At 34.9% G+C, this 13,626-nt stretch overlaps 1 protein-coding gene across 2 annotated transcripts in view; it reads left to right on the forward strand.

Moving 5' to 3' along the window:
* The window catches only part of PKD (serine/threonine-protein kinase D3), a 170,870-nt gene that overhangs the window by 104,658 nt on the left and 52,586 nt on the right, over positions 1–13,626 (forward strand). For both annotated transcript variants that reach the window (XM_069848490.1, XM_069848491.1), the window contains exons 8-9: positions 6,087–6,210; positions 7,458–7,590. In XM_069848490.1, coding sequence (XP_069704591.1) covers positions 6,087–6,210; positions 7,458–7,590 — 257 coding nt within the window. The remainder of the gene's footprint in view (positions 1–6,086; positions 6,211–7,457; positions 7,591–13,626) is intronic.

Consider the following 13,626-nt stretch of genomic DNA (forward strand, 5'->3'; position numbering starts at 1 on the left):
CAACTTTTTCAGGAGACCATCACAAGGACTAGAAATCCAGTAGAGAGGAGCTATGGGGTATAGAAAAGAAGATTTCCTGTTTTAGCTACTGGAATCAGACTAAAATTGGACAGAATACAAAGTGTAATTGTGGCAACAGCTATTTTACACAATATAGTTTGCAATGAGAATGAAAATATACCTCCTGTTACTGATGACCAGCTGGATGCCATTAACGCTGTGCATAACTTCCCTCAAGCAGCTAACAACCACCCAAATGTAGCAGAAAATAATGTCAGGCGAAACCACCTTATCAATCAGTACTTCCATGATTTGTTGGTGAACCAGTGAAGGAAGAGATTAAATAAGTTTCATTCACTGCAGTACATATAACATTGTTTATTATTCATGTTAAATTTGCATATTTTCAAAAGTATATTATAACTTTACTTCACTGGAAATTAAGCATTACCAGCACCTTATCCATCAGTACTTTCATGATTAAAATTTGTTGGTGAATCAGTGAAACAAAGGGATGAAATTAAGCTAAAGTTAGTTTCATTCACTGTAGTACATGTAACATTGTTTATTATTCATGTTAAACTTGGATATTTTCAAAAAGTATATATTATAACTTTACTTCACTGAAAATTAAGCAGTACCAGTAACTTACACCATAATTTATTAAGCCTAAAATTGTTATTTTTTTTAAATCTGACATATTATCTTGTGTGGTGTAGCTTTAGATGCAACACAACCTCCATAATATAGAATCTAATGATGACATGACTTAACTGTAACTGTGTTGTATAAAATATTACTACTGATACACAAATATTTTAACACATTATAGTGTAGTCACAATTTATGTAAAAATCCCACTTTATTTTAATTACGCAGTGATGTTACAAGTTGAAATATATCTGCATTTGTATCAAAATTATATTAATGTCGGATTTCAATGACAGAAAGTAACTAATTACTTGAAATATGCAATGTGTTTATTTTCTAACATATAAGAAATTAGCTGGAGGGAATATACTGTATATTTCATATTATGTTCATATCTTTTAAAATAATTAGGCCTAGGTCATTTTTTTTCTTATGTATTATTACTATATTATAAATAAGCCATATATAAATTATGTGATACGTGATAACATGCAATAAATTTCGTTTTTCAATTGGAATTAAGTTAAACTACCTACTGATTAACTTGTTATTCAATTATTTAAGAAGCTACATAAATTTAAATATCTTCTGTTTTAAGTAGCATGATAACCGGATGTGATATGTTGATTATGATATTATTAATACAGTGAATGATATAAACCGAATGACATTATGAAAATATCAAAATGACATCATAACATATTAGGACCACTAAAAACCACTACAAAATTGAAGTTATCAATACTGCCTTTAAATATATAAGTTACCTAATGTGATTTAATACATTAGATTAAATTTTTAAATTTAAATAAAAAAGAACATATAGACTTGAACAAGATAAACACCATAACTAGACCTCCTTCAAAATCTTGTGATTTCAGTTAGCTGTTTGTTTTAAGGTCCAATTCCCTATTCCTAACATCAAGTTCAAGAATTCTTCCTTTCATCTGAAGATCAAACTCCTTATTTTTTTATATAAAGTTCTGTAAGCTTCATCTTCACTGTAAGTTCTTCTTTCATATATGCTACCGGTACTTTAAATTCATGCTCCATCCTTTGGAACTGAATTTGATCTTCTATTGCTTGTTTTTGTAACTGCAAAACTTCTTGTTTTTCTTGCGATAATGCCATAAGTTTCTTTCCTGCCAATGAACTGTCTAGTGATGGTCTTTTCTTCTTTACTCGGAATGGAGTGGAAGTAGGTTTCCTCTGGTCCCTAATACTGAATTGGCTGCTACATGGAATGGCTTCTACTTCATTAATTTGTATATTATCCTGAGATACTATCGGTATGTCTTCAATTACCTGATCAGTGGGATTTGAATCGTCACCTGCGACAAATGCTTGGGATTCAGAAGCTACAGACTTGTACAGATTCACAGATGAAAATTGTGTTACATTGGAATTTTGGATTGATTGGATTTGAGGAGGAAATTGTGCTTTTCCAATGTTTGCAGATGGGTGCTCCACAGATGCGAGTAGTGATGACTGGCCAGTACAATCTGAGTCACATACAGATGGTGGCCCCTCAAGTTGTATTGTGCCAATAATCTCTCTTATTTTAATATCAGTTGTTATTAAGTTCGGTTGATGTGGGCCTCAGCCTGCACCTGATGTGTATTTTTTATCTTCGGAAAATCTCCTTTTACAGGTCTTTTTGAGGTTTTCATACTTCCCCTTTAATATCTTCCAATCTCTTACCGTACTACACTTCCACTAATTTCATTGAAGTTTTCTGCTAGCTCTTGTCAGGCTTTTTCTTTCTCTTTTAGATACACTATCGGTTTTCTTATATTCTAATATATCTTTCTTTGTACTAAGTAAAGAGAGCAGTAAATCAATTTGTACTGGACTAAAATTCTTACTTTTTTTCCCTGAATTCTCCATGTCTGAACACAGGACCTGACAGTGTACGTTAATCAGCTTATGATAATCTGATCAGAATTCATAATGGACGATGAAGCAATCATACAGTGCAACCAACCGTTTTCTGAAATAAAAATAATATAAGAGGATGACACTTATGAATATTTAGGCCCTGGGTTTAGGTCACTGGAAAACTGGACAGAGCAAATGTTGGCACCCTAACCTCTTTCTTTAACTTCATCCCTTCTATTACCAAACAAAAATGTGAAACAATAATTATACCAATTCACCAAACAAAAGGCTGTTTTTATTACATTATTTATAAATATTCATTTTTATTGATTATGTATTTAACAATTATTTCAACATCCTACAGTAGAAAAACGTTGTATGTCAATCCAGAAGAACAATGTTGTAAAGCAAAGAAACTTAAATATTGTTCATGTTTCTTGGTAGATTCTTTATGGTTGTTACAGTGTACATTAAATAATAATAATAATAATAATAATAATAATAGACAAATTTATATCATAAGAACTTGAAACAAATTACACAATTTGGATCATAATATGTTTAGGCATAAAATATCAATATTACACAGACAATCATTTTTTTCTTTATTCTCTTATTAGGCCATGGTAGAATTCAGAGTAACCATGACCTTATTACCTTTAACTATTCTCCTTTAGCACTCTATAGGCCTACATTGACTTACAACATTATTCTGCTCACCAGTTCAGGTTGTTTCGCAGCTGGTTTAATGTCACCTTTCTTCGAAGTATATTTTCCCCTGATCCTTTTAGTGTCTTACTGTGTCTTACGTACATTGTCCTTCCATTGCATGATATTAATCTTACATTTTCTCTTTCTGTTATCAAGACAACACACTAAAACACACTCCAATCAAATTCTCAACACACAGATCAATTTCAGAACACACACACTATTTGACACAACTCTTCATCACATGAACGCACCCACACAACAGGCAGCGAAGTTGAGATAGCGCCAAGATCTAGTAGGCTCTGAGGATGGTGTCGAATAGCACCGAAACAGCTGTAAGCCGCACATGCTTACATAATTAACACGAGTAAGATCGCCATTTAATCAATTATTTATATTCAAGTGTTAAAAGTAGTGTACGAAAGATTCAACATGGATTAAAAATGCACATATATGTTTTAGAATACTGGCTTAATATTTAAGAAGTCTCGTATTCTATTTCCAGATGTGATTATCTTGCTGCCTGGGATATGATTCTGATATGGTTTCTGAGGCTAATGATACTAGTAATTGTTCGAAATTTTGGTATGGAACTCGGCACTTTAGACTTGATTTAATACAAGGTGAATCAGCCAGGGATAGACTCCTAAGTGCAATCACGGAAGCTGATTCATATGTAACGACGCTATGATATGTGGAGGATTTGTTCCGCACTTTTGTGGTTAGTATTGCGTAATTATATACTTACCGAATTCACAATTCATGTTCAAAATGACTTCCGTGTGATATCTGACAGCTGCCCATCTCCTGAGGACATCTCCAGCAACTCACCACAGTTCCTTCTTCAAAACGTCTCGAATTTATGTCATGTAGCGGTTGTTCGTGAAAACGGTGTGGATTTTCACTGTCTCAGTAACGATTGTTTTGAGTGTTCACGTAACCACTGAGGTGGAACCATGCTTCGTCACAATAAAAAAATTAAGGTTGGGTCAAGTAGTCCATCATACACTGACTGTTGGAACCACATGCAAAACCCAAGTCTGCTCTGATAATCGGGTTCCGTTAAGCTCTGAACTATACGAATTTTGTAAGGTTTTAAGTTTAATTGTTTCGTACCACTTATCATTGAAGTCTGTGACACCTCTACCTGCTGAGCTACACGGCGGGATGATGTTGTAGGATTCTCTCTAGTCGGTGGCCAATTTCATATGACATCTTAGTGAGAACATGCTTCACGCATGTTCATTTCTTATCCAATACTTATCCAGTTGTACGAAATTTCTTCACTAAATTGTAAATCATTGCTTTAGAAGGCTCTGGCGAATCAGGGAATGGCTGACGGAAGTTTGTTACAACTGTTCTCCAAGATTCGTATTTCACAAAGTAGTAGTAGTTGTTGTTGTTGTTGTTTTCTAATGCCAGGCATTTGACAATGAAGTCATTTGACCTCTTGCACTCCAATATTTTTCAAAGATATTATCATGACCAGCCACTGAAGCACAGATTTTGAGATGTTCCGAATCCATTTCTTGGTTTGAGTTGCACAATGGGCAGTTAGGGGACTGATATATTCCAATTCTATGCAGGTGTTTGGCCAAACAATCATGGCCTGTTGCCAATCTAAATGCAGCTACAGACGATTTTCGTGGTAAATCGGGAATTAACTGTGGATTTTGATGCAGAGAGTTCCATTTTTTCCCTTGGGATTGTGTTATTAAATTTTGTTTGTTGAAGTCTAAGTATGTAGATTTAATAAATCTCTTCACAGAGTAATACGTAGATTTAGTAACAGGTCTGTAAGGAGCAGTGCTGCCCTTCTTTGCTAAAGCATCCGCATTCTCGTTTCCCAAGATTCCACAATGGGATGGTATCCATTGGAATACAATTCTTTTATTGAGTGATATTAATTGAGAGAGCATTTTAGTTATTTCTGCTGTTTGAGATGAAGGTGTGTGTTTAGAGACTATTGATAGAATAGCTGCTTTGGAGTCTGACAATATAACTGCATTCCTAAATTTATTGATGTGGCATAGAAGATTCCTGAGACTTTCCCTTATTGCAATGATTTCACCATCAAAACTTGTTGTTCCATATCCAAGAGATCTATAAAGTGAGAAGAGACAGCACGTAACACCTGCACCGGCACCTTGTTCTCTGGAGATCAAGGATCCGTCGGTGTATAAATGAAGCCAGTTTTGTGGAGGGTACCTAATATTAATTGTCTCTAAAGACAATTGTTTCAGTGTTTACTTCTGATTTCAGTATTTCTTCTGTTAAATTTAGATTATATTCTATATTTAATAGAGTTAAAGGGTTTGGTTTAATTTGTAAGTTTTCTTTTAAATTCGGGATATTGATATATGACATCTTAGTGAGAATATGCTTCACACATGTTCGTTTCTTATCCAACACTGATCCAGTGGTACGAAATTTCTTCACTGAACTGTAAATCATTGCTTTAGAAGGCTCTGGCGAATCAGGGAATGACTGACGGAAGTTTGTTACAACTGTTCTCCAAGATTCGTATTTCACAAAGTTGTCTTAAATAAACACGCGTTGTTCCAGGCTATATTTCATAATGGACACACTACTGCTCTCTAAATATACGGTATACAGCTGCACCCTCACTGTGTGAACGTTTTTACGTAACTAAACACGAAATGTACGCGAGCAAGAGGTCTGATCACTGCGATGGCGCAGCAGTTACTACACATACGACTTTCCGCTGATGCCGGTCTGTCTCTGGCTGACCCACTCTGTATAAATAAACTGCGTATTCTCTGCACCTGAATTTTTAGAGAAGTAGCTGCTAGGTCATAATATTAATAGGCATGTCTCTGTTCTAGTTCTTCTCCAAGCAACAATATTCCTCTTATGCGCATTGTGCAGTCAGTAAAGCACACCAAAAGACGAGGATCGAAGGTTATTAAGGAAGGCTGGATGGTACATTTCACCAACAAGGACCGTACGGTAAGCTTTGTATTCTATATTCATAGCAATGCTGGACATTGTCTTGCAAATACTGTAGTTGTTTTATAAGGGATTCTTTTTAGACTGTCTTAAGGTAATGAAATTTCATAGTAACAGTGAAAGGATAAATATATGTATGCGCTGTAAATAGCTCCTGCAAATTTAATATTATTTTATTTATAAATAATTCTTATATTATACTAGCCGTACCCGTGCGCTCCGCTGCACCTGTTAGAAATAAATATAAAGTAATTACATAATTAAAATAGGACGTTTGATCAAGGGAACATTCGTGTTTGATAGAAGGATAAATCGTTTAATATGTTACTTAATTTAAATTGTATTTAAATAATTAAAATGCGGTCATTTTGGTCCAGAGAGCAATCATTTGGTGCAATGACAATTCCTTTAACATGTTTCTTAATTGTTATTACATGCAGCCATAGTTTAATGAAGATTGACATATCATTTAGTTTTAATGTGTATACTTTATATTACTTGCTATATGTTTCAGAAGTTACTGTAATAACATTGTAGAATTATGTCCATCTAGAGAAACTACACTTTCCAATGGTGAAATAATAATTAAACAATTAAGTAGCTTCCGATATTACTTCATACAAACACAGAAACGTTCTCTTAGGCTATGTTTAATAGCTTTCGATTGTTGTTGTCCAAGGCCTCTTATAGACCAAGTCATTTGTTTTTATTTCAGTACAGCACCTTAGATGGCGTTGTTATTGTAATTTTAAAACTCATTTATCTCATTAAATATCAGTCCTACCAAAATGTTGTATAGAATAAAACTTATCGCAAATTATTTTTAAAGAAACTTTTGTTATGTAATATTTTTCATGAAAACCAATAATAAGCGAGATATTTCGATTTATTTAATTCAGTCCCCCTTATAACCCCCCTTTTAAATAAAGTATTTTGAATGCCATATAGCCTAAAATCTAAGTTACAACGAACTTAATTTATATTCCAATTATCATATAAATCGGTTCAGCCATTATCGCGTGAAAAGGTAACAAACATCCAGACAGACAGACATACAAATAAAAATATCAAAAAAGCGATTTTCGGTTTCAGAATGGTTAATTATACATGTTAACATCAATTATTTTTGGAAAATATAAAATTACCAGAAAAATTTTGGCTACAGATTTATTAATAGTATAGATAAACAAAATGTTACAACAGTAGCAAAGAGATTGGACATACTAGTCATGGCTCATTTGTTGTAGAGAAAACGACACTACTGGCGTTTGGACACCAAGTCAGTAACACTGTTCCAGAGTGACACAGGTTCAAAGTACTACAAAGAAATTCCTCTGCCTGAAATCCTTTCAGTTGATACTGCACGAAATCTTCAGGGAGGTAAGTGCACAGCGAGATGTTTATGGTAGTATTATGGTAGTAGGCCTGTAAAAAGTAAGTTTGATATTTTGTTCCAGAAAATATGAGCAATTTTGCCATTTTGACAGAAGTACTCAAACGAGAAGCCTGAAGTGCTAAATACTGAATGCAGTTTGTTCTATTTCATGTTATATAGTGATCTTATATGTCATGCCTCCAAGAATCTTAAATTAGAAAAGGGAGAATTCAATTGCAATTGGATTACAGTGAAACCTCTCCTTACGGACACTCCCAAGATATGGACACTCCTCATATATGGACAGATTTTTGTGAAATAATATAGAAATAATGATAAATTTAACTCTCGTTTACGGACACACTCAGACATGGGCACAGACAGCTGTTTCACAGTCCTAAAGCTTGCTTTACCTCGTGACTGCAGACAGAACTTGGATTTTGAGACCTAATCTGTTACAAAAATGGAAAATTTAGTTTTGAGTACTGTACAGAAATTCCTTAACATGAAAAAAAGACAATAAGGGTCTCGTAGGCTACCACTAGCCCAGCCGGCTACCCCTTGTTAGCTGGAAGCGGGTGAACAAAGTGATAAAATTTAACCTGTCTGATGGGTACAAGGCTTTCGCGATCATGAAATTGTATTCATCACATGATACGGTTAGTAGGACTATTCTCTTCACTTCAATCAGTTGTTCAGTTTCGAGAGACATGCACCTGAACGTAAAGGTTAAGTTGAAAACTGTAAATTATAGTACTGCATAACTGTAGACGTAAAATAAAATTGCATGGCACAGTACTGTATTTTCCTTTTTCGGTCTTATCTACTGCAGTTCAGAGTTGCAAAGAATTTACTGTAGTACTGTATACTGTATTTAGAATTAAACTACAGTGATACATTTCATTTAAAGCGCATGCATATTATAAATTTACTGTTAGATTGGGGAGCCTCCCTCCCAATAAAGGACACCTCCCAGATGCGGACAGATTGTTACGTCCCTTCGATGTCCGTAAATGAGAGGTTTCACTATATATGATTTTTTCTTTGCATTCTTTTTTTTTCCATACAAAGTAGAGGATTGTAAGTATATACACAAACATTTCTCATTGAGGGGAGTCTAGTACACTGAATTTTGACAAAAATGAAATTTTGGTTTTTATCGTTTTTTTGGTAATTTAATATGTGTAAAATTATAATATGAGTTTATTTCTTCTAATTGTCAGGTTTTAGCCCTATTTCCAGCAAGAATATTGTAGTAATTCTTAATGCAAAAAATGTTATCAATGAAAAAAATTTTTTTGCCAACTGCTCAGTAGAATTTTGAACTTATTTAGCCGATTTTATACATAAAAGTATGTTACATAATCCTATTTTTTTCTACATATGTATCTTTTATCACTTCTGAGAAAAGTGTTCCCAAAATTGAGGAATTTAACATTGCAAGATATGGAAACTTTGACACCATTTTCTTCACTTTCTTATTTTTGTGACATTGGTGCAGTTTTCTCAGAAAGTATTGTACCCAGAAGGCTGAAATTAATATACAAAAACATTGTGATGGCATTTTACATAGTAGGTTAAAAAAATTAAGATTATTTCTATATTCAGCAAAAATAAAAAAATAATTTGTAGTAATTCTTAATGCAAAAAATGTTAATGAAATTTTTTTTTTTTTTTTTTTTTTTTGCCAACTGCTCAGTAGAATTTCAAATTTATTTAGCCGATTCTGTACATAAAAGTATGTTACATAATCCTATTTTTTTCTTCATTTGTATCGTTTATAACTTGTGAGAAAAGTGCACCCAAAATTGAGGAATTTAACATTGTGAGATATGGAAGTACAGTCTCCCCTTAAAATGTTTATGCAAATTTTTAAAGTTTTAGAAGACCTTCACAGTTCATTAACCATTTTATTGTTCGTTAATTGGAGAAGAAAAATTCTAAGACATAAATTTCAATATTTCATATTATATAAATTTTTCATCCAATGAACCCTTACCGAGATGTGAGACTGCGTACAGATGACCATGTGTGCATCACAGTTGCGTTACTCTGAGTAGCAATGAAATTTCACCTGTAATGTGATACCATTCTCATTGGTTTTTTGGCATTGGACGGAGTTATGCAATAATAGACCAACTGACAATTTGAAAAAATGGAGATATTTGCAGAAATCTGTTGTTAACTTGATTATGTAACTCAGAGAAAATCAAGAATGTGATAGATATCTGCACTCTGCTGACATTTGTAAGCGAAATTCTTTTATTGCATAAAATTAATTAATTTATTTTGCTTTGCAATATTAAATCAACTTCTGGCCTGTTATTAAAATTGGTTAGCCTTTTTTATTATTATTGTTTGTGGTATTTTTTGTAGTAGTATTTGTGTTGCAATATTTCTTGTTTAACAAATAACCATATTTACTTCATTGGTCAATATCTCGGAAACAAGTTTTTGTCACTTGGTTTCTTATTGCATAACTCCGTCCAATTGTTCTCCTACTTAAGTTTTGGCATGTTCATATCTGCTTTTCTATGTGCAATAACAATTCTCAGTAAGCTGTGTGAGACGTGGCCATGTGCAGATCAGTCACATGAGTGAATGAACAAAAAAATGGACATTAATTTTGTGTAAAGCTTGATAAAAGGGTAAGTGAAACTTAATGCAGCAAGTGTACCAGTGATGAAAGTGTTCTCACATGCAAGTGTATTTGAATGGTGTTTTCCTAAAGAGTAGGGGACATGGAACAAGATTCTCTAAAGTGAAGCAAGAAGGTAATAAAATAAAAGCCTTGAAGAATAGAGCTCTCCTGGCCCAGAACTTCTGAAATGTGACACGAAGAGGCTTAATGCAATTATTATTAAATTAATTAACATGTCTATCTGCATTGTAAAATGTATACAATAATTGGAAAAGAAGATACATAACACCGATATATAAAAAGTGATATTGCAGTGATACATAGTAGAACTTTTTATTGTCCATGGTAATGAAGAAGATGGACTGAACAGTTAATAAAAAATCGGCTAATCTGTACCATACAAGATTTTCATCAATTAAGGGCACACTTAATACTTACAGTTTCGTAATTTAAAGCTCCTGCCATGCTGCAACCACAGGCATCTTCATACTACACTATGCAGTATTATGCTGGTTATAACTTATAAACACAAGAAAGTACAGTAATACGAGGCCTGTCTAAAAAGTATCCGACCTTTAGCCAGAAAAAAATATTTCAAATACCTGACGGGGTTGGGACCCTAATCCCCTTCAAAGTAGGCCCCTTGTGCTTGCACACACTTAGCCCACCGATCCTTCCACTGCCGGAAACACCTCTGGAAGTCTTCTTTTGGAATGGTGTTCAGCTCCGTCATCGCGTTCCGCATTATCTCTTCTCTACTCTCAAAACAGAATCCTTTCAGTGGTGTCTTCAATTTTGGAAACAACCAGAAGTCTCAAGGAGCCAGGTCTGGAGAGTAGGGAGGTTGGCGAACGGTTGTAATTCCATGTTTGGCCAAGAAAGTGTGGATCAATTGGGATGAATGTGCGGGAGCGTTGTCGTGATGCAAGTGCCAGTTGTTCGCCATCCACATGTCTGGTCTTTTGCGCCGAACTGCATCACGGAGTCGCCGGAGAACATCGTGATAGTACTCCTTTGTCACCGTTTGTCCTTCCGGTGCGTATTCGTGATGCACAATTCCACAGACATCAAAGAAAACAGTCAGCATCACCTTGATTTTGCTTCGCACTTGCCGCGCTTTCTTCGGCCTTGGAGACTCAGGATGCTTCCATTGCGATGACTGTCTTTTTGTTTCTGGGTAGTGCCCGTACACCCATGACTCATCTCCAGTTATCACGGTGTTCAGAAACCCAGGATCAGTGTTGGCGGTGTCCAGAAGGTCCTGTACAACGTCACGACGAAGGTCTTTTTGTTCCGGGGACAACAACTTGGGCACGAATTTCGCAGCCACTCGGTTCATGTTCAAATCATCACGCAAAATTGCATGTGCAGAATCTTTACTCACTCCAACCTCTTCGGCAATCTCCCGCATGGTCAAACGACAATCTGCCATCACCAAATTTCGCACCCTCTCAACAACGCTGCTTACTCTCCGCTGATGTGCGGCCATCTTTGAATCGGTTGAACCACTCCTTAATTTGTGTTACACCCATCGCATCTTCCCCAAACACCTGCTGAATCTTACGAATTGTTTGACTTTGAGAATCACCAAGCTTTTGACAAAATTTGATGCAGTATCTTTGCTCAATTCGTTCAGTCATCTTGCGAGAAAACTAAATCCGGCAAACACTTAGAACAGCACCTTACTTGGCGACCACCAGCCAGTGACTGGCACAAGCGGATGCGGTGAAAAAATTCAAGCATGCACATTACGGTTCCTCCTTCCACCGTGCACAGTGGCGCCGCCTTAGAATCACTACTTTGCGCGGGAAAATTTAAGGTTGGATACATTTTAGACAGGCCTCGTATGAGTGTTTTACCCTTCTATTTTATTAAATCGCTTATAATGCCAATCTCGTATTCTGATGCAAAATAAGCCATAGTTTCTTGTTTCCCAAACTGCTCATTTATTTGCACATTTTTTCAGTAGGCCTACTTAGCACAAAATTTTTTTCTTTTGTCATCCACAGAAGACTTTTTGCACAACAAACACAACTCAATAGTAGAGGACATCTTGACAACAATTAGATCTTTGGAAGAAAATCGATGGGAAATTCATTTCAGATGGGTGGAAGCCCATGTAGGCATTATGGGCAACGAGTTGGCGGACAAATTGGCAAAAGCAGCTGCGGAAGGTGAAGATCTACAGAGCATTTATAATAAAATCCCAAAATCAACGATTAAAACTGAGATACAAGAAACAGGATATCACCAATGGTAGAACAGATGGAACAGTACAAACAAAGGGGCTCTTTCGAAATCCTTCTTCCCTTCCATCAAAGAAAGACTCAAGATAAAACTACCCCTTACACCGGACTTCACAGCAATCATCTCGGGCCATGGAAAAACTAAAGAATACCTACATAGATTTCACATCATAGAGGATCCAAGATGTACATGTAATAACATCCGGCAAACTGTAAATCATCTAATCTATGAATGTCGGGACACACGACAGCAGAGATCAGTTTTAATAGAAGCTATACAAAAAAATGGAGGAACTTGGCCAGTTACCAACCGACAGCTCATAACATTTCATTTGAGATCATTTTGTAAATATATATACTCAATTAACTTGTAGATACACAATAATGGAATCAATTATGAAATAAGAATAAGATAAACAAACTGTAAATATAGAATACAAGAAAACGGATGGTTAAGCAGATATAAAATTCAGGTAGTCGGTCTTACAAACAAATATAATCGAAGAGTAAAAGAATAATACAATCGTGCATATGGCTCACTTTAGGTATAATGTAGATATTTCAAGTTTTTTTTTTTTTTTAGGTAGGCTATATGATAAAGATTGGCAAAGATAAGATGTACTCATTTTCATATTATGGAAACATGTAAGATAATTATCAGGAATAGTTATTATAAGCAAATTATGACACAATATTGTAATTTTAAATGTAAATTACCCAAGGCATATATATAGAAATTTCAAGCTTATAAGTAGAGGAGTAAAATTAGTTAAGGTGATGCGTAAATTCAACTCTCATATTATGAAAAAAAAAAAAAGGAAATTGTAGCATAATATTGTAATACCACGTGTAAATTGTTCAGTATAATGGATGTAATATTACTATGTAATGGGGCATGCAGTTGATGTTCTCAATAAAAAAAAATAAATAGAGGTTATACAGTACAGCCACTCGGACAGCAGGACAACGACTGAGTGGTGCGGGTTTGCAATTGTATGGAAGTTCTTGAGGTCATTTCTTTGAAGACAGTTTGTGATTTTTTACAAGTTGGGAAAAACACCCTCTGCCACAAGTAAGCATGTTTAGTATGCTGTGTCTTTTGGCAACCCTTACTGAAGGGCAGCCACCCTTGTGGGATTTATATATAACTGTTT

Source organism: Periplaneta americana, chromosome 15 (assembly GCF_040183065.1).
Source record: "Periplaneta americana isolate PAMFEO1 chromosome 15, P.americana_PAMFEO1_priV1, whole genome shotgun sequence".
NCBI classification, from domain to species: Eukaryota; Metazoa; Arthropoda; class Insecta; order Blattodea; family Blattidae; genus Periplaneta; species Periplaneta americana.